Raw genomic sequence first — 22,361 nt, forward strand, 5'->3', positions numbered from 1 at the left:
ACACTTCTCTCATCTAAGTATAAAAACACCCCTTAAACAACTCCCTTCCTTATGATCCCACCTGAAAAGTGAACTACGCAATAAAAAAAAGCCATTTAATAAATACCAAATAGTCAAAGAAGGAAAAGACCATTCTGAGACTGAAATTTTTACATGCATACTTAAAAATTACAAAATTGTAAGAAAATAACAAGAAATTTAAGTCTGTCTACTAATGATCATTAACGTGAAAAGTAATGATCACATGCAAAGAAATCACATGCAAAGAAATCAGTCATTTTCTCTCTATAGCATCCAAATGTCTGATTGTCCTCTCTGGTCAAAATAAAGTTTGGAACAAACATTATCTGGTATCAATCTCAGAGCAAGCGAAAATAGTGTAACTGCAGCCTAATTTATCCCTACCAAGTCTGAGGTGTTTGTAAATCATGACCTTGTAAGTTTTTGCTGCCTTGGCCCCTGCTCCTCTGAAAGAATCAAAGTCACATTACACTCTTCTGAAAATCTAGAATTCTTTGCAAGTGTATTGCTGAGTCACCCATGGATTTTTCAGAATGGAATTTTTTCAAGATGCAAACCTTATGAGGGAAAGAAGATTCAGGATAATGCAAAACAAACTGCTGAAACATTCATGGAAAAGTAGAGAATATTAAACCAATATTAATCTATTTAAAATACAAATAATCTCTACCAAGCCAAACTTACTGTTTGCTACACTGAATCCATCGGTCTCCATCTTTTCCACAGTTTCCTTTTTTTGTGCCTTCTGTATTAAGCTTCTCATAACAAAATTTGTCAGATCCTGAAGACTCTGTTGATGAAGAAAGGAAAAAGACAAGTACTTTCCACTGGCAACATGCGAGCTTTGAAAAGTTGCATGTTTTATCATAGCAGTTTTCTGCATTTTTTTAATACAAGGCATAAATCTAACCACAGGTGTATGAATACAGCTGGTACTTTCCAGTGACCACAGTGGAAACCTTGCAGACTGAACGGCAATACCTACAGATGACTTTTCTAAAATTATGCTAAATGTTCAAAATTTGCTCTGAGCTGTCAAGAAAAGCAATCCCTACAGTGTCTGTATTGTCTTCTGCATTTGACTTTATTTGTGGTCTAATTTTGTTCACTTCATAACACTTGCATATAGATTTAATTTAGTTGCTTTCACTGTAAGTATTCCTGATCTGTATATCAGGAGGTCAAAGACTGTGTATCATAGAATGGTTTGGGTTGGAAGGGACCTTAAACATCACCCAGTTCCAACCCCCTGCCACAGCCAGGGACACCTTCCAATGGATCAGGCTGTCCAAAGCCACATCCAACCTGGCCTTAAACGCCTCCAGCGATGGGGCAGCCACAGCTTCCCTGGGCAACCTGTGCCAGTGCCTCACCACCCCCACAGGAAAAAAAATTCTTCCCACTATCTAAACTAAATCTCCCCTTTTACAGCTTATAACCATTACCCCTCATCCTATTAGTGCACTCCCTGATAAAAAGCCCCTTCCCAGCTTTCCTGTAACCCCTTTAAGCACTGGAAGGCTGCTATTAGGTCTCCCTGGAGCTTTCTCTTCTCCAGGCTGAACAAGCCCAACTCTCTCAGTCTGTCCTTATGTGGGAGGTGCTCCAGCCCTTGGATCATCTTTGTGACCCTTCTCTGCACTCACTCTAACAGATCCATGTCCTTCCTGTGCTGAGTATTCCAGGTGAGGTCTTGTGATAGCAGAGTAGAGGGGGTATCACCTCCCTTGACCCAGTAGTATATATGGTATTTATATGCCATATGTTCTGACATCAACTCAATGTTTATTTGGGGTTTTTTTTTAGGAGTTCACAGAGAAAACAATGTTTAACAGAAGCCCATGAAAAAAAGAAAAAAAGAACAACTGTTTAGAGAATGATAAAATATTAAAGGTAAATAAGACAGAGTAGTTTCAGTTAAATCACTTGTACAAGACAAACCAAATATTTTAAAATATAAGTGTGTAAGATATAAAGAAATTAGTTAACAAAACCACGTATTGCCTTTAATATTATGAATAAATGTGAGGTGGCAACATAAAGCTCTTCTCCTAAGTAAAAAGCAATAGGACAAGAGGAAAGGGCTTCAAGTTGCAACACAGGAGTTTTAGATTAGATATTTGGAAAAATTACTTCACTGGAAGTGTTGTCAAGCACTGGAACAGGATGCTCAGGAAAATGTTTGAGTCACCATCCCTGGAATTATTTGAAAGATGTTTAGATGTGGTGCTTGGGGACCTACATGGTTTAGTAGTGAACTTGGTAGTGTTAGGTTAAGGGTTGGACTTGATGACCTTAAAGGTCTTTTCCAATCTACATGACTCTATGATTCTGTCTCTTTTGAACTATACCAAAAAAAATCCTCAAACCTATTTCCCCATCCCGGTAACAGTAACTCAAAGTTGCCAACATTTTGTCTTCCCACCTAATTTCACCACAATCCAGCATTTGCTGCCCTACCTATGTCTGGAATCACATCACATCAGAATAATCTCATTATCATAACTCCCAAACAGGCATAAAACTCAAAATTTCAATTGCCTATCAAGGCACAGTTTCTCACTGCAGCCTACTCCAGTGAGCAGAAAACTTACAGTGGCAAGAACAATAAATAAAAATACTAAAAATACAAAACAAAGTCAGGAATGAAGCAGAAATAAAATATAGGTAGTTAAAGACAACCTACTAGATCCCCAGATATATTTGCACTGATTATCTCTTGTCTTGCATTCACCGTTATAGCAACGACCCTAAACAAAACACAACATGTTAGCAAGTGCGTACTGAACATTATTTTGTTTCTTCCTCCCCCTCAACAAATGTCTCATTTTGTTTTTTCACACACATATTGGAACACATAATATTTTTCATTTCATGAATTTGGGCAGATGGAGTGCGCATTTTGGCCCACATTCTCAAAGTCATTTGGTATCTAATGCATACTGGCATTTCAGCAGCTGCTTTACATGTCTCATATACATAGCTATAAAGAACTTATTAACACGGAGTGCAATAAAAGATCTACATATAAAAGGTAAAGATACCAAGCAGATTTTACTCAAGCTAGAAATTTAAATGTGCAGGGATTTTAAATTATTGCATACCTGATTAGAATCACAGGCATACCCATCTTGTTTATGAAGGTTTGGTGGACACTGAAAAAAAATTAAGAATTGGTTTTTATCACGTGATCAAGCATGGACTTTTCCTTGTTTTAAAAGACAACTGCACAGCATATAAAGGCGGCAGAAATCTTTATAGCTATAAATACAAATGAAAAAATGAACATCTTGAGCCACGGAACACAAGGTTTCATCCTAACTTTCTGCATATTACAAGCAGAAATTAAGGAGGTGAGGCAAAATAAAAAGCAAAACACATGTTCAGTAACAGGATATTTGGTAGCTAATGCTGGGGCCATGATTACAACACAGCCACTGCATTTGTTTCAGTTCCATTAAGAAAGTAAGCAAGTACCTAGCCATAGCCTACTTCTGCTTACAGAGCTGGGGGGGTGGTTATGTTAATTGCCATGTTTTCTTGGCATTGGAAACTATTTTGGTATGAACAAGTCATTAGGTCGAGAAACTTCAGATTATGAAAGCTAGGAGCAGACCATTCTCAAAGCTTTCCCTTATCAGAAAGGGACCTTTCAAGATTTGGAGACAGTATGCTGCTGCAATATACCATAACAGCCAATACTTGAGGGCATCCTTTCCAGCTTAAGAAAGCCCTTCTCTCTCCCATTAAGAATGCTTCATCCACAGAATAAAAGATTTACAATAAAATCTGTAGCTGCTTATCCATAACTGTGGATGTCTCAGATGATAATATAAGAGGTTACTGTTAACGTACTGGCATCTATATTTACAGCCAATGCCCAGAGAGACATGCAATCCATCCTGAATCTTATTTATTCAAAGCTAATAACTTGATGCAGTAGATGACTACAGCAGAGTTATGAAGTTCTTATATAACCTTGAATATAAATGCTCAGTATTAAAAAGGAGCATACATCACCTTAAGTGTCAAAATTGCTGTGAAAATGGAAAATGTACAGAATGTTGACTATTCAAAAGAACTCAAGTTAAAATCACCTCTTGGTTGCTGTTTATTCCTATGCTTTTGAGTATCAGTGAAATGTTTTCAAGAGAAATACATCATACCTACAACTTTTAAAATTATCCTACCTGCGCACACTCTTTATAACCGTAACAGTTAATAAAAGTATTACAAGGAGCGGCTGAGGGGAGTGGACTTTATGATCTTAAAGGTCTTTTCCAACCTTAAACGATTATATATATCTATACTCAATTAGTTGTAATTTTCTACAGCTGTATTTTAAAATATTTTATTTCATAAAATCCATTATTATCTTTGAATCTACTCACATTTGCAGTATGTTCTCAGTGCTTGTGCTATAAATCAGGCAAAGACTAAATGGGTACGTCTGACACAAATACTATACAGACAGACAAAACCCCACAAAGTTTTAAAAACTATTAGAAGTACAGAGGTCATATTTTGAGTCCACTTAATTCTTTTAGGCTTATGATAATCTATTCTTATATTTATAAAAATTTGTTAGGATTGAAAAGTAACCCCCACAGTTATTTGTGGGTATATGAGTTGAGTTTGTTAATCTGGATTTCCCTCTTAAAATGAGTGCAAACAAACATCAACAGCATTGGCAGAGAACACTTCCAGATACACACCTGGCCAGAATCTCCAGTGCAGAACTCTGCAATATCACATTCATTCACTGCGTATCGACAGTCATAGCCTCGTGGGAAAAACTAGAAAATAAGGAATATAGTTCAGGACTAAGATTATATAGAAGCAAAATTAAAGATTCGTGTTTGGAATTACTCCTCATTTTAATACTCTGTAACCAGTATGCTCACACTTATTTGGGGTTTTTTGTTTGGCTAACAACAAAACACTTTAATCTCAATACTTTTTTCAAAGTGTTGAAAAAAAATTTAGTTTCTTAATATTTTTAAAGCCCAAAATGAAGTACATAATACATAGAAAATTTAGGGCTTTTTTCATCTTTGATAAATAAATGCAAATAAAAGGCATTTTTACATGAACACATATCCAATGTGATATATTCCCTTTAAAATTGGAGCAGTAACTACATTATAGTCCAGAATAACAGTCTTAACCTATGTAAGCTGTTCCTTTTCATTCTATATAAAACACACTGAACTACAATAGGCTGCACCTGACATCCACGGACAACTGAAAAGAACAATAGATATACTGCAGCAACACTCACAAGGCATGATGTATTACAGCAGGGTCCGTCACTGCAATGAGCTCCATTAGAAAGAGAGCACTTCTTACAACAGTCTGGATAGCATTCCTGAAGAAAATATTAAGTGACATTGTTAGCTTTCCACTTTAAAGAACTTTTTTCTTCACAATCTTTCCAAAAAACTATTATGTATGAGCAGACAAAATATTCAGTTCAGCACTGATGACTTGAAATTATCAGCTGGAAGAATCCTTTGCTATGCTTAAATAACTAAAGTAAAGGGAAAGCAGTGATATAAAGAAGATTCACACATTCTGCAGCGTCTTCGCAGGTGTGGTTCCCTGTGCCAACACATGCTGCTTAGTTAAGCTGTATTCAAAGCAGAAAAAATATTTAGACAACTAATTATGGGTGTAATTACATCTAAATACTAGAAATCAGACTCAAAGCTACAGGGTAGATTCTTGCAAAAACATTCTTGGAATACTTCTACAATAAAGAAGACAACAACAGTCTAATTAAGCTGTCCAAACACAGGCACCTGTCTTCAAAGCACAGATAAGGAGTCTACCACTCCAGGCATGCTATCCAGGAAAAGTAAAGGGGTAAGCAACTTCCACAGTGCAATTCATAAATTGCTGGGAAACAGCTATGCCTTGTCCTTAGAATGACAGGAAGACTGCTCTGAGGGCACTCCTGCATTTGCACTCATTCTCACTTGAATAAATGTTTTAACACGGTCATTTAAGTTGTTCCCTAACAACAGACAAAGCAAATGCGTCCCCAAACCTTTACCCCTTCCTTACTAATCACATAATTTATCTTAATATGTTTTGTAAGAAAGACTTGTGGAGTAATATATAACTCTACTTGCCATTCGGAAACCGCAATCACATTCTTCTCCTGCTTCTACATATCCATTTCCACACTCAGTGGTTTCAAAGAGCTGAAAGAAAAAAAAGCCGCCCCCCAAAGTAAGCATAAAACTGCTATGAAATGACTTTTCTGCCACACGCATCCCATCTCTGCAATGCTACAGAAACATGCTCTCGGAGAATACATATGTCATGCTACTGACATGGGAAAGCCAGCACATTTTCCAAGTGTTGCTAGTCTGAATTGGTAAGACATGAAAGATGTATAGCTAAATCACTTGATTGCTAGCCCTCTTTAGAATACTGATCTTGGAAAACTATGACCAACAGAAAATAAAATAATTGTCAAGGGGATAACATCTGAAACTTTATTCCAATTCTATGGACTCCAATTTTTCTGCAAAATTCTTTCAAGAAACCAGTCAGTAACACGGTCTCTGGGATCTACTCAGGTACCTATACTTTTTCATACAATTGGCTACTGTCTATTCCAGCATTAAATGTTTGTGTATGAAAATAATAAACATCAAGGAACACTGCCAAAACAAAGCTTTATGTGCCTTATTAGTTAAGTCAGAATAACACAATCATATACAGATAGGGCTAAACAGTTAGGACCAGTAATATACAATCCAGATAAACTCTGCAGTTCAGGGTTTAATATTAATGCTATACTGGTTTCACGTATCATAATTCTGACTAAAGGTGTTTTAAGATATTTATCAGGCTTGTTACAGAAAAAATTTTGCAAAAATCTTGTCTGTTTCCATTATAATTTTGCTTTAAAATCGTTTGAGAACATCAGGAATTTACAATTTAACTAGCATATTAGCAACAGAGACACATTCATCATTAGAACATAGTTGAAATAAGAACTTAAAAGTTAACAAGTTAAAATGAGAACAGAAAAATCTACACCTAGATGATGGTTAAAGATGGAAGTAAACATGGCTCTTTCTACATAGACTTAGTGGCAGCACAGCTGTTCAGGATCATCACAATATGAAACATAACATACAGTACAATACTCATTATTTATAAACTTGGATGGAAATCTTATTTGGTACTTTGGGCCAGGGTCGGGGGAGGAATAATAATACCTAATCAAAGATAAAGAAAGCATTTCATTTTAGTTGCATAAACTACATAGGTAATTAATTGCACCTACAATTTTGAGTGCCAGAGGCAAAATTACACTGATGCAATACCCATACACACCCCATGTATGCAAAGGTGTCATGATTCAGAAATTTGAAATTAATTTTTTTCCCTATGAGCCACTCTGTTAATAGTATGCTTCAGTGGAAACAGCAAGATCTCTTATTCTGAACCTGAAATTCCACCAGACAGACCTGGTTATCTGACCTGTAGCTCATATGAAAACAAAAAGGGGTCAGAGAAATGCAAGCAAATAACAAAACACACCGAAATTTCCTATGGCATTAAGTGGGAACCATCAACGTTCATATGCATGTCAGAGTGTAACTGAAAGATTATAATTAAAAATGACACCATGGTGACTCCTTAACCCAAGTACATTTTATTCATCTAAAGATAAAACATGCCACTTGATACATTTCCTCCCAGACTCCAAATAATAGGCTTCAAAATACTGTATGATTTTTTGTCCCCTAAGTACTTTAATGTCAGAGCTGTGAAACGCTGACACAGGTAACAGATAAAGGTAACTCAATCATTCTCCTGTGAGCATTTTAACAGAAATAAACCAGATTTTTATTCTGTATACAGTCAATTTGACAATTTTTCACACCACCTGTCTAGACAGCTGTTACTAAAAACTGAAGCTACGTTTTTCTTTCTCCCTACTTACCCCATTGTATCAGAATTCTTACATTCTTATTTTATAAAAAGATTGCTACCCCGGGAAGAGGTTAAAAAACACTCTTAACAAGCAAAATATTTTTGGTTAATTGCGCAAGGTGGTGGTCTGCCAAACGATCCAGCACAGGAAACAGAACAGTCTCATATGGTATTAAGTTCTACAAAGACAGCAAGTTTGATACTGTGATTAGATAAAATATTAATACTTTGGATTGACCTTTCATTGCAAAAAGAGCCACATGGAATACTTTTATATTACTCTGCTTTAGAAGAATGTCATGCTAATGTTGTCTTAGAAAAACTTACGACCTTGACAAGTTTTTAGATTAAAAAAACGCAGTGGATGGTACAAGGAAACAATTCTAAATTAGAGTTTGTAAGATGTGCATTTGAAATAAAATGAAATGAAACTAACTTTAACAACAACCACAAGCTGCCACTGTTGATATGAAATAAGCTATTGATTTCTAACTCCTGGCGTGGCACCTGGCACGCTTTTTAACAACCTCAGGCAAAAAGTCTAAGAAAAGAGTGTGTACGGGGCATGCACTATGACCTCGCTTCTGGATTTTTTTGCAGTACTTCCAGCTTAATAAGTAATGCATTTATACTGAATGGGGATGTATCTAGCTGTGAAAAATCAACTGCAATATTTGTCATTATTTGGCATGAAGAACTGATGGGAGACAAGTTGCATTCCTTGTTAGACTGTTTTTCAACTTTATGGGAATGAACAGTCAGTTAATTACAAGCAACCTCAAGAAAATACCCACAGAGACATTTGAATAAATTTGAGAACAGATGGGTGTTTGTGAAATTATTACATTTTCTATACAATGTTTAGCAGAGGTGCTGACTACCAAAATATTTATTACCTTTGTTGGCCTGTTGAAAAGGCAGGCACCTCCCCCACGGAGTAAAAATTCTCTGTATTCTGCAATGCTGCATTTGGAGAATTTCCTGGAATGGTATACCCTAAAATAGCAAAGAATTAGCTAAGCAAGGGTCTTGAAACATCAACAGTTCCTGGAAGGGGACGGAGGCATGACAAAATTTTTTTAATACTGTAAATCCCAGTTTCTTACAACCACTGTGTGCAATAGCATGTCAGATCAGACTTAAAAAACTATAAGATCAGAACAAAAGAAATAGTTTGCAAACATCTTGCATTTTTACACTTCTATCTTATGGATCTATGCTATAGGAAACTGTAGTCTTCTAATCTTCCTAATAATGGGAAACCACATAATAGCTGCTATGCACCCCCTCAATTGCATGCATAACCCGGTGTTCTCTTGAATTTGTTTTCCCTGCAGCTTCAGTTTATAAGACAGATTATATCCCCAAACTCTTATTTCATACCAGCATTTAAAACTGTTCAGTTCAACCTTAATAACAGGATCAGATAATTTTTAATGTAAAAGTCATCGTAGCCAAAAGAACAACTGCATAAGGTTTAGACCAAAAACCTATTCTACATCTCTGATTTTGGCCCTAAGAATATGATCAGGACGAGTACAGAACAGAACACTGTACTACTACTTACAGAATATATTTTGGCTTCCAAAAATTTTCAGCTCAAGGACCTTCTCAGGAAGCCTTACTTTGCCTTACTTAATAATCTTCATTGTATTTTCTCACATAAATTTGTCCATAATGTTTTAGCATCTACAACATACTATACCAAGAAGTTTCACAACTTAATTACAGACTGGTAGGAGAACAATTTAATTCTGGTTTTTTTGATCACTGATTTGCTAGTCTCATTTCATGTCTCCCTTGTTCTTACAATAGAAGAAACAGTAATCATTTGCTGTGTTGCTCGTGATGCTATAGGCTTTTCTGGTATTTCCTCACCTCCATCTTTTTCCCAGCCTGATGAAAACATACTTCATTAGTTATTTCTTACACAGAATCTGTCTGATATATTTATTAGCCATGCTTTGACATCTGAGAATGAGAACTATTCACACTATTCAAGCTGGGGATAACCATGCCTTAAAGGAGATTCTTCATTCCTTTCTTAGCAGCTCACTGCTACTGAGATGACATTTTCTTGTTGAATTATTCTATACATAAAAAACTATATATAAAAAATGTCTTCTGACACTGACGGAGTTAAGTTACATTGCAGCCAATTATTCACTTATTTCATTAGGCTTCTGTGTGACTATCATCTGCTCTTGGAGGGGTTTTTTTACTGTTATCTACTGAAGTGATTTGTTCCATTACCTTTTCTATTGCTATTTCCACCTGAGACTGATACTTTGAGGAGCTCACCATCGGAAGGAAGGTAGTATCTATTCTGATCAATGCCTTACCTCAGATTCCAGAAGCAAAATTAGTGAATAATTTTCTACTGCATTCATACAGAGGCTGGCAATTGCAAGTCTACAGGAAAGCTATACAGTAATTCTATTGAAGAATGGATTTCCAAATATCATATAAAGAAATTTTCTGTCCTATTTACAAATAATTTTCTCCAGGATTTTGGCAATCAAACTTCCACAGTCAGCAAGAATTTTGACAGGAAGCAATTTATAAGATTCAAAACCCTATGTTTCAGAAGCTACCCCTTTCTAATCAATTCCTTACAGTGTGATGAAAAGAATCTATGACAGCGTGTGCAGGTACAGGGCAAATGGTATCCATTTTCCTCCCATATAGATGTGCTTTCCCCAAGACTTCTCTGACCATTTAGCTAAGGATTGAGAGCACTTCCTGAAAGCTTCAGGTTTCTACTTTGATTCACTGGAACAGAAGCAGAGAGATCTGTTCACTCAAAATTAGAATTCTGAAGGAATCGGGGGGAAATAAGGATTAAAATTTAGGAGAAGAATAGAAATAACACTTATCAAAACTGCACTCTAACACTTTTTCAGCTGCATGTAAAAAGTATAAGTGGATTTATTTAATGAAAAATATACATTCTTTACTTTACAGTCATTGTAAGCAAAGCACTAGTAAATATACTGCACTGCATTTCAAAATATAAGATTTATTAATAACTTCCTAAAATGTGAATAGCAAAGAGAATGAATTGCTGGAAATTGAAATCATTGATCTATATGTTTGGGTTGTTCCAATTGCTTCTGTTTTTTTTTTCATTCATTAGTACTAAAACACATGGACAAAACCCCATACATAAATATTTATGTCATAATGTAAACTATGAACTCATTCCGGAGCCCTCAATTACTGATAGTTATGACATACCCTGTTTCCTCCATGATGCAACCACCCCAGGATTCAGTGCAGTCACACTCTTCTCAGACAAGACCAAAATACAACAGAAAAGGAGAGCAGTTACAAATACACTTACAATAAATATGAAGTACTCGCTATAAAAACGGACCTTGACTAATTATACAAAGACTAAATAGTTGCTTAGCTGTACAGATTCTAGTCCTAAAAAAGAAACCAGCCCGCTTGAAGAGATACTGATATGCTTAATATAAACGTGGTACTTTCAAATTACCATATGCAAACATTCTTAGACTCAACACAAATTTCAGGCAGTACAGAAATCTAAGCAGAGGTGGCAGTGTTCTTCCCTACATACCCTCAGAACAGGCAGCACAAGGGTATGTGCAGTACACAAGACATTGATGATTAAAGGTATTCACTTTTCCTACTCTCTAAAATGTGTATAGAATATCCTGAAGGAGAACTGTTACCGGACAGGCCACATTGTTTTTTCCTTTTGGCATACAATTATTAGTAGTAATATGTGGATCAGCCAATTAAACATTAATTAGAAAAAGTAGTTGAGTGAAAATGGATTTACAGCTTTCTTATAGCTATAGCATGTAAGTCAACAGTGACCAATTCATAAAAACAGAATATCAACATCTTATGGTTGGTAAAACAGAAGTTATAAGCTACTGATGAAAATTATCTACCAAAATAGTAATATTTTCAAGAAGAAAGATTATTCTAGTTACTACAGCAAATCCATGCTGTTTCACCACAGAAAATATTCACAGATTATTTATATTTTTATTTCTGATCCAGGTCATTCATTAATCTTTCTCTATCAAGGGTATCCAAATAAGTAAACTAAGTTACCATTTTCAAAACCCCTATTTTGCAGTTTAAAAATATTCTGATTTCCAAATATAAACTCTGTTTTACCTATAACCAAAAAACAACAATACAGAAAATACATAACTATTTCCAAGTTTACACAGTTCAAAAGTGCTGCTCTACAAAGCAACACTCCCTCAACTTTTCCACATTGTCTCCTAATTCACAGATTTCTGAAGTGATTCCAAAATAAATTCAGCATTATCATTAACATTTTTGAAGAAGAATCAAAGAGAGGAAGTAGCACAATTGGTCACAAGATGTGAGCAGGAAAACCCAACAATTTTCTTTAGCCCCAGAAAGGGCGTTTGCAGCAGCTTTTACAGCTACACTCTACATGTGTAAAGGCCAGGTCAGTCTAATCTTAGAGCTGTGAAGCAACAAGATAAGTTGAGCAAATGTCACCCTGGGCTAGCTTACAGCTCCTTACCATTTCTTCAAGAATAAATTAGGTATTTTTTTATTTTAAGAAGTCAGTGATAGTTCTATAGGAATTATGGATTTCAACATGATATATAAGAAGTTCTTAAATTACTAGTGTTTTTACCATTTACTTTTCAAAGCTGGTTATGAATCTAACCTTCTGATATAGGACATCACTGAGGTCAATGCAAAACGAGTGCTGAACTGGTGGCTCTTATTTTGTTTAAACTCAATTTTTGGTGCACGTATTTCCAAAAGCAGTAACTCTTGTTCTATGATTACAGCAAGTTTGGTATTTGTTTCAAATATTACAAAGGGAGAGTTTACATATCTAGATAAGGAGGACAAAAGAGTCCATGTTCATGTACATACTCGGTTTCCTGGCAGCTGGCTCCCATTGTATTCCAAGGTTCTGAGCAAGACTTTGTGCTAGCTCCTGTGCCATGGCCAAAGGGAGGCCATACTGCATTTCAAGAGGTACACAATAAAAAAAAAAAAAGAAAATGTAAGTTATTGCAGTGAACACTACACTGGCTCATTCTGGCTTACCACATATCTACTACTTCAGTAATTGTGTACAGTCAATTACAATTCTGTGTGCATATAAGGAAAATAAACAAAATGAAGTCCTTAACGGAAAAAAACATTCTTCTTTCAACTTGATGAAATCCCTGTCCACTGGTTAACCCACAGTAAAAAGTCTGTTTGATATCTACGTAATAGTGGTTTGTATAGTATGATTAAACCATGTTAAGATCAGAGATTTTCCTTATCAATTTAACACTGCACGAAGGAAAAAAATAATAATTAAAAAGTGGAATCAATACATAGGGACCATTTTTTTCCTAGTTTCAATGTTAAAAAAAAAAATCAGTAAGAATTACACGTCATCATCACCTAAGAAGATCAAGCCTCATACAGAGGGAAGACCCAAAACAATGTTCAGTGCTATATTTCAAATACTCCTGTCCAAGATTTTGGGGTCTAAACTCCTGTGAAATATACCAAAAAACCAACTTAAGATCTTACTAACAGAATCATGCAGACAGAAGGAATGCTTTTCAAAAAGAAAAGCACAGTAAGCAGTAGTTAATTGATGATAAAAGAAGACTGTAAGAATCCTAACTTCTAATATGTAGGCTATCTTTGAAGACTTGAATACCGAAAAATACTAACTGTGAGCTTAGAATGTACAGTTTCTATTTTATTTCACTTTAGCTGTCAGAAAAAAAAATTACCTCATTCACTCCTACTCCTCTGGTCACAGAGCAAACCCCTCCGAAGTAACTTAAGCTGCTTCGTTTGTAATGAAATGTCACATTCCTTACAAATAAAGAAAATATAATACATTGACATTGGGCACCAAGAACTTATTGAAAGATCACACTTCCAGACATACTATGACACACGCATTAGTCCTTACCTAACATCAAAAACAACGGCAAGTTTACAAGCAGAAGACTAACATCAAAAAGGACGATTAGATATAAGCTTCAACAACAACACTATTTTTATCTTGTAGAGTCAGAATAAGTCCCAACTCACAAACAAATAGAGCAGAAAAACCTGGGAGTACCAGATTCCCATGAAAATACAATGATAATGTTTCCTTTAAAAAGATAACAACATATCCCAATTCATAATGTGTCAAGAATTAACTCTGTCCTGAAACGTATCAGTATTGAGAAACTTTTTAATTATTGTCTTAATCCAAACCAATTCAAGTTCCAGTTTCAACTCCAAATGACTGAGAAGTATGCCTAAAGGCTAAGTCATTTAATATCGCTCTTTAACCCTGCCTCCTTTCTTTTACGGTTAGTCACTTTGTGGGGTGAATTCAGAACAGATATAGTATATGACAATTTTATTTAAATATTTTTTTAACTGCAGCTAAGCCACAAATAATTTACTTAAGTTAATGTAATTGGGAAGATATACCTTCTACCCCCTTGCTCCAAGGAGGCTCAGCTGGAGCAGGCTGCTCAGAGCAATGTTTACTGGCTTTGAAGTATCTCCGAGCATGGACATTTCACAGACTCCCTTGGCAACCTGTTCCAGCATCTGACTACTTTCACAGTGAAAGGATTTTTTTTCCCCATCTATGTTTAAATAGAATTTCTGGTATTTCTGTTTGTGTTTGGTACCTTTCACTGTAAAGCACTGAGAAGAGTGAGTCTGCCTGCTGACAATCTCCTCACTAAGTGACACAATATACGCACAGAAGTAAGCAACAGTGTACATCATCAGTACTCTTCATATCTTATGAAAAATGCAGTTAGCATTGTGTTGCATTGCCTGTATCAAGGCACTACAGCTATGACAAGAGGCTGGAGGAAATTCTTCATCCCCTATTTTTACCTTCCTCTGCAGAAGATGAATGATAGGAGAATCACATGGATGATATTTGGCACTATCCTCGTAGTATGTCATACTGCTAGGAAAAGGCTCAAGACTTTTATACTGCACAGGGGAACACACTCTTCCTCCTCTTTGCTTACAATGCTTCTTTATCCCTTGATATCCCAGTATCCCAGCCACTGCTGTTCAAGGTTGATGTTATGCCTGATGTTGCAAGTGGCATATCCCCTCAAAATCCATTGCGTCTCAGAAAACAATTCATTACAGCTCTAAAGGAGATGACCTCCATTAATAAATCTTCACTGCAGCTACATGTGTGAATAAATATAGTAACTGGATTGCTCTCGTGGCCACACGTAATACTGTCAGCTCAGCTCCCTGCTCCTCATTACTGGGAAAGCAATACGTTACACACCTGATTAGCAAAACTAGGTGTCCTTAAGGGCTCATGAAATGACTGTTCAAAGATGTGATGCTGTCTCCAGGTTGCAAAGACATTAAAATGTCATTACAGATATATATCAACACAACCATGGCATATACTACATCCATTTTAAAAAGACGAACATGTTAAAAAATAGATTAAGCCTCCTAAGGAAGGCAGATGTTGATTGATGTAGTGACTACCAAGCAAAACAGTAAGCAAGAAGAAACAGGTAGACAAGCACAGTAGACAGAGAAGTATATAAAACACAAAAGCCGAAACCATTGTATAACGGTACATACGAGAGCAGGTGCACAGCATCGGCATGCTGTTTGATGTAGTGCTGTCGATATTTGGAGAAATCGTGAAGCATCTGCAGAGGGTCAGGGTGAATATTAATTCGATCTCTGTCAGTCCAAGTCTCCACAGCAACAAGAACAACCCTGGTGTTCAGCTGTTCCTTGTATATCTGAGGGCAGAGACAGGACAGGCACAGGAGTAGAACACTGGGTCAAACATGCATAGTTAGCCAGTAAGAGTAAAGCGGAAGGACAAGAGGGATAAAGCAGGAAGGAAACATGGGGAAACAATTAGCTGGTAATGCCTTGGATTTCCTAAAAGTAAATATTCTGATCAATTTCAAATTTATGTTTAGAGGAAAAAAAAAATACTGCTCCTTTTTTTTGAGCTACACCCTTTTCTTTAAAATTCTCATGTCAAATAATTTCACCACTGAGTTTTGCAGAAAGCCCGTATAAAACTCAGCAGTGTGAAGGGACATTGGGTGACCTCAAATAAAAGGAACAGAAAGATCTCAAAGACAAAAAATAGCCAAAGCCAACTCTTAAGTCAAGATCAAGTAACTTCTCAGTTCTCCAATATATCCAGAATCTAATTCACGAAATACTTGATTATCATTTGTAGTATGATCACTTAATTCTATTCAAGTAATGTGAAAATTAAGAATATTAAATTTTCTATTAATTGTAATGTCACTGTAGAAATAGACAAGGCAATGACAATCAGGCCCTGATAAATACAAAAGAGCTTTAAAATATCCATTTTAATTTTGTAGTATTCATCGTTGCTAGAGAATCAAACCTCTTTTCACTACAAACACATCTCTGATACGTGCGCTGTCTCTATATAAGTATCAAAAAGAGGAAAATCAAAAATGAAATTTTACCACAAACCTTACTTTTTGTTTATATGCTTTACGTGAAATTGTTCTAAATTTGGTCACAGAAACAAGTATGGTATCTGTGTCTGCCACCCATTTGTAATGTACTTCAATAGGATTCTGTTTGTTTTTAAGCTGTAAATACAGATTTATAGATGAGAATTTTTATTCTTACAAGGAGCGGCTGAGGGAACTAGGGTTGTTCAGCCTGGAGAAGAGGAGGCTGAGGGGAGTCCTTATTGCTCTCTACAACTACCTAAAAGGAGGTAGCCGAGAGGTGGATGTTGGTCCCTTCTCCCAAGTGATAGTTTATAGGACAACAGGGAAAGGCCTCAAGCTGCATCAGGGGAAGTTTAGATTGGACATCAGGAAAGCTTTCTTTGCAGAAAGGGTTATCAGGCACTGGCAGAGGCTGCCCAGGGAGGTAGTTGAGTTACCATCCCAGGAGGTGTCTAAAAGGCAGGCAGATGAGGTGCTTGGGGACATGATTTAGTAGGAGACAGGTACGGTTGGAGTTGATGATCTCTAACGTCTTTTCCAACCTAATGATTCTATGATTCAAAGTCCCTTTCTTGCAACAGATATGTGTATCCATTGTGAACTGTACTCACAGCTTCAACCACTTGAGTTCAGATTTGCTCAGGAATCTAAACTTGATTAATTCTCAGTGATAGACACTGCAAGCTTCTTCAAGCTTGAAAATCTCCCTGCCGAGGGCAAACTCTGGCAGTTGCAAGCTTTGGGAAAAATGCCAAGGACAGCTTAGTGGTTTCTTACACATTCATCCCAGCTTACTGTTCTGCAGAGGAACTGGAAATGAGTTTCAAAACGTAATTTTTATAGTTGCTCTTTTTTTAACCTGGTATCTGCTAACATTAACTTTTAAAACACAGCATTAAATTAACAAAGTCCGTGATACAGTCTTCAGAAGAAACACCAATACTTACAGCATCGACCAGGTTTACAACAGACTTTGCAAAATTGTTTGTATATGCATTTGAAGAACGGTGCTTTTTGAACTAAAAAGAGAAGAAAAAATAGAACACAGTGAAAACTTAAATATTTATTACTAATTTTTTTTTTTTTATGGCAAGAAAGGAAGATTAATATTTTAAGAAAGAGTACAGGAGACAACTCAAAAACCTTTCCAGATCACAGCCTGTATCTCATATTTAAGACTCCTTGGAATATAAAGGAAACCAAGTCTGCTAGATAGCCTTTCACATCTATAAAAGGAGCATTTAGCCACAAGAGATATCCTATTTAGAATCCAAGTTCAAATGTTTGAGACAAAATTACAGGTAAACATAGATATAAACATAAAACCCAAAACTGACAGGATGCTGTACCCATCAACATTGTGCTTAACCTGATCAGTTAAATCAATATGCCACATTCCATGACTATAATTACGAGACATGACGATAAAGCATTTACTACTTGTCCTGAGCAGAGCTCTTTGCAAAGGCATTCTTTCTTTACTATAGCACCAGACTTCTATGACAAGTAGCATTAGTTACGCCAAAAGTCAAAAATTAAGAGGGAGTGCATGGTAAAAGTATGTGATTGAATGTGGGAAGAGTTAGGTTGAACGTCTTAAGCTTTAACTTCATTTTTTTTTCCAATTCCACAGACTTAAATGAGCTGTATTACAAGTTCTGCTTCCTAATCATAATTACAACTGTTTCATGTCTTTCCTCATCCTGGCCAAAAGTCCTCTCTGTATCAAGCCAGCTTTTCCAAACATGCTGCTATGGTATCTGATAGTGAATCCATGACACAAAAAAAACTGTAAAATTACAAACCAAAACTGCATTACACAATATGATTTGCAGGCAGAAAAAAAAAAAAAAATCTTCAAAATTTCTCAGGAAAGGAACACAAAATTGCATAGAACAGAAAGGGTGAAAAGTCTTAATAGTATCAACTACTGGTTATAAAAGCAACAAATCTCATCACTTCACAAGCAAAAATTATCAAGTTCCATGGAAGTGTCAGCTATTCCCACTCTGGAACACAGTACCCAAACCCAGGCCTTGAAACAAAAGGGTCTGGCTCTTCTCTGAGCAACTGAGTAGTAACTCTCATCAAGTAAGTTAGCTGCCTTCACAAATCAGATTTACAAAACAGACAAATTCCTGTTTTCCAGAATTATGCTTCGTGCGAAGGCAAAACTAAAACTGGAAGACATACATGCTTTTACAATTAAATAAACTGTTTCTCAAACTGAAAGTCAGAAGAGTGACACACACACTGTATTATCAGATAGAAATCTTCCACCTCTTTGAATTCCAGTTATTTTTGCACAAGCACTCTAATTTTATGTAGACAAAGTGCCATAGGCATAACAAGAAAGTTCACCAAATAATGATGACACTCATTTGACTGCAAAAAGAAACCTTCTACATGTGCAGTTATTTACTGTTAAGTTCCACACAGCACATCCACAGCAGGTTTTGACACCCAAGGATCCTAAAACACAGATTTGCAGAAACCCACTCCCATGTAACTATTCTCAAAAACAGCACTTTCAGGTACAGTGCTAGCAGGCACTCAAGATGTACACCGAGTATCCATATTACAGAACTCTGCTCCTTAGCACTCCATGATACAAGAACTTGGGGGCAGGGACAGCTTTGTTTTTTCGTTTTGAGGCAATCTCAAACTTTCCCAGAAGTCAAAAACATCCTTGGTTTCGATGAAGGCATTTAAATAGTAATATATGACATAATACGTTTAAATACAGCTTGTAAAACAGAAATTAAGCCAAGTAAGGCAGTAAAAAGTGCAACAATCTATTTAAATATGTTTAGCTGTGTCTTTACTGTTACAGGAAAGGAGAATTGTGTAAAAATACCTAATATTAACCACTTAACAACATAACAGCCTAAGGGGCTTAAGATAGTTCTTGTAACACAGAATCTAGCAGCAGGAGAAATCTGCCCTCTGCTGGTACGCAGAAAATTTAAAAGTATATTTAGTGAGCTCCTGGATTGGCACGCAGCGTGAACACTTCCTTAAGTACATCCATTACATTCCTCGAAAAGAATTATTAGCCACTTCTGAGTCACTGACAACTCTGAAGCACAAAATCTTGGATGTTTGTGGGCTTAAGTTCTAACAAATGAGGCCTCAGAGGAGACAACAGTTAGTGTCTGTCACAAGCACGGTGAACAGGATGGTTGTCCTTTAAGCATGTTTGTAGTATGACAGGCCAGAGGAAATGGACAGGAATAGAAATACTATCTCTTTATAAGGAACACCAACCACAGACTTCAGATAAGACAACAAAATGTCCGTAACTTCAGTTACTATACCCTATCCCTGCATAACTAACATGTGATTGCTCCTAGAATAGTTTCCCATAAGGTGGCTTTACAAGTGAAAACAGTCGAAGAAATCTGTCATGCTCTTCCCACCCATTTGAACTCCCTCCATGCTGCTGAATTGACACAGATTAAATATAGGTTATTTTTGCACAGACTATTTCTATGATTTAGTAAACAGATGAGGGAAGGTTGTATTAACTGTCTATTCAGCACTAGGAACAAGTACAAAGTACTGTATCCTGTTCTAATATCTGCTATTTCTGGCTCTTTAAAACCATCCTTTAGTGCTGATAGAAGAGCCCACAACAACATAAATCATTGGGAAAACATGCAGTAGAGTGAGAGATTCAAGTAACTCTTACAGAAACTTAGAAGTTTATTTTACTTGCACATAAAATAAGCAGGAATTGTTTCATCAACAGAATTTAATTTTTTTTAAAAAAAAGAGGCCTTGCTCATACAGAAGCAAAGTCATACTAAGAGTTGATGATCCTTATTTGCCTCTTAGTCAATGAGAAGTTGAGAAAGCTAAATGAGACAAGGCACAATTAAGCTAAGTGAAACAATGAGGCACAATAAGGTGTTTTTAGAGCACCTTGCTGTCGCAACTTATTCTTTGTTAATAGAAAACTTTTAAACCTACACTAAGTACTTTTTCCACCACACGTATCCTGTTGAAATGAAGCTGTTGGACTCAAATTTGTGATGCATGTCAAAAAGTGTCTTAAAAGAGTTATTCAGGTTTACAAAACTTATTACTCCCCATACTCTTCTCCTGATTTCCCATAGGGGTAAAGACACGGACACTTTGATAGCTTCACTTTGCATAGTAAGTGAAAGGAGTAACATTTAAATAACTAGTTGGTTTTATTTTTTCCAGCCATCCATCAAAACAAAAAGGAAAAAAACACTACACTTCCCCTAAGCCTTTCAAAAAAAAAAATAAATCAAACGACAAACACTTTCTGAATTGAACACATAATTTATCTTGCACATCATTATGAATCCTTGTTTTAAGTGTGGAATAGCCAGGAAGATCAGATAATTTTGTCTATATGCTTTACTACATTAATATTTAAATTAGCAAAACTAAACTCAAAAAACCAAGTTCTGACCTCTTTATTTATTACTTTAAGGATAGAATATAATTTTAAAGTGTGTCAGTGGTTTGTTATGGGCATATTAAATTAGCCATGTGACACCAAAGCATTTCAGATCATCAACTCACAAATTACAGTCAAAAAGATTACGACTGAATTGATATACCTACCATTTTATGGTCATTGACTATCATTAGTTCCAGATATTTCATTTCTTCAAAGACACCACGAGATACCTGATGGAGTAAAGAAATTCTTTGAGAAATCATGAAGATGCAGTAATTTTCAAAAATAAATGCAGCTGATTTAATAGGATTACCCAAAAATACTACGTAGGGTAAGCCTGTAAAAACTGGGTCAGAGGTTCAACTAGGGCAAATAATCATAGCTCCAGTAACTTAGTGAGTGAGTTATGACAGACACTGGCTGAGGATCTGAGCCACATCATTAAGAATATTTAGTCTATTCTTTTTGGTTAAGCGCAGAAGCCACCATTACTTCCCTCCACTCTTATTTTCACAAAGGAGAAAAATATCAAACTCTAAAAACTCCTATCTACTGTACTTGTTCTCACAAATGTAATGAGGAAGGAAGTTACTAAAAATGGATCTGCCCTCAAAAAGTACGCTGTGGATTGTGCAACTCAGTGAAGAAATACAGATTAATCTTTAATTCAATTATTCTCCTAACTTTAACACATATGCAAATGCAGATCATGAGGATTGTCCTCTTGTGTTTTCTCAATAATCCAGTTCTGGGTGTCCTCGTTAGGGTTTTTTGTTTAATCATGCCACTAAAGAAGCCAAATGAAAATGAAGTCAGGTATCAACAAAGTAGTAAGACTTCCTTAAAAATTACTCTTTATCCTCAAGCAGACTCAAAACTTTAAATTCCCCACCTTCTAAACTCATTTTCACTACTAAACTTAACTGATGTAAAGATTGCTGTGACTTTAGAAAGTTTGTCTGGTTTTCTCCAACTATTCTATTTTTAAAGAATAATCTTCTTGTTTTATCATTTGCAATTGTGTGGTCTAACAACATCAAGCTATCAAAAATATTTGTTTTCCAAAGCCTGTATTTTCTCAACGTTAAAAAAATCCAGAAATGAGTGGTTTTGGGTTTATGAACGGTCTTAACTCAGGGTCACAGTTCTACTCACTGCTCTCTTTCTTCTCCTTCTCCTCAGCCACTGCAGTTCAGACAGAAATGGCCATTCAGAACTAGATTCAATCTCTGTATAAATTAAAATTTAAGAATTTCATGGCATTATTTTCAACTACTTACGTACACTGTCAAATCAAAAATAGATTAAGATCATCAAAATTAGAAGAACCTTTGGTAACGAAAACTTCATTTTTTTAAATACGCAAAATGTAAAATATCTCATATCAAAACTGAAGTAATTTAGAAATCTAAAGTTAGAATCGAAGCATAGAAAGGGAGGTAAAGAGTTCACAACTT

General features: G+C 35.9%; 1 protein-coding gene across 8 annotated transcripts in view; it reads right to left on the reverse strand.

The window, feature by feature from the left end:
- Positions 1 to 22,361, reverse strand: part of ADAM23 (ADAM metallopeptidase domain 23) — an 80,232-nt gene that overhangs the window by 21,058 nt on the left and 36,813 nt on the right. For all 8 annotated transcript variants that reach the window (XR_011337725.1, XM_069860833.1, XM_069860831.1 and 5 more), the window contains exons 8-21: positions 22,060 to 22,133; positions 21,069 to 21,134; positions 17,417 to 17,488; positions 15,592 to 15,758; positions 13,746 to 13,830; positions 12,880 to 12,970; positions 11,215 to 11,263; positions 8,874 to 8,973; positions 6,156 to 6,227; positions 5,303 to 5,389; positions 4,737 to 4,817; positions 3,126 to 3,176; positions 2,708 to 2,771; positions 706 to 811 (exon numbers count right to left, since the gene is read on the reverse strand). Coding sequence is in view for 7 of the 8 variants with exons in the window: in XM_069860833.1 (XP_069716934.1) it covers positions 706 to 811; positions 2,708 to 2,771; positions 3,126 to 3,176; positions 4,737 to 4,817; positions 5,303 to 5,389; positions 6,156 to 6,227; positions 8,874 to 8,973; positions 11,215 to 11,263; positions 12,880 to 12,970; positions 13,746 to 13,830; positions 15,592 to 15,758; positions 17,417 to 17,488; positions 21,069 to 21,134; positions 22,060 to 22,133 (1,165 nt within the window). In the remaining variant the exon portion in view is untranslated. The remainder of the gene's footprint in view (positions 1 to 705; positions 812 to 2,707; positions 2,772 to 3,125; positions 3,177 to 4,736; positions 4,818 to 5,302; positions 5,390 to 6,155; positions 6,228 to 8,873; positions 8,974 to 11,214; positions 11,264 to 12,879; positions 12,971 to 13,745; positions 13,831 to 15,591; positions 15,759 to 17,416; positions 17,489 to 21,068; positions 21,135 to 22,059; positions 22,134 to 22,361) is intronic.

Source organism: Phaenicophaeus curvirostris, chromosome 7, assembly GCF_032191515.1.
Source record: "Phaenicophaeus curvirostris isolate KB17595 chromosome 7, BPBGC_Pcur_1.0, whole genome shotgun sequence".
Classification (NCBI taxonomy): Eukaryota; Metazoa; Chordata; class Aves; order Cuculiformes; family Cuculidae; genus Phaenicophaeus; species Phaenicophaeus curvirostris.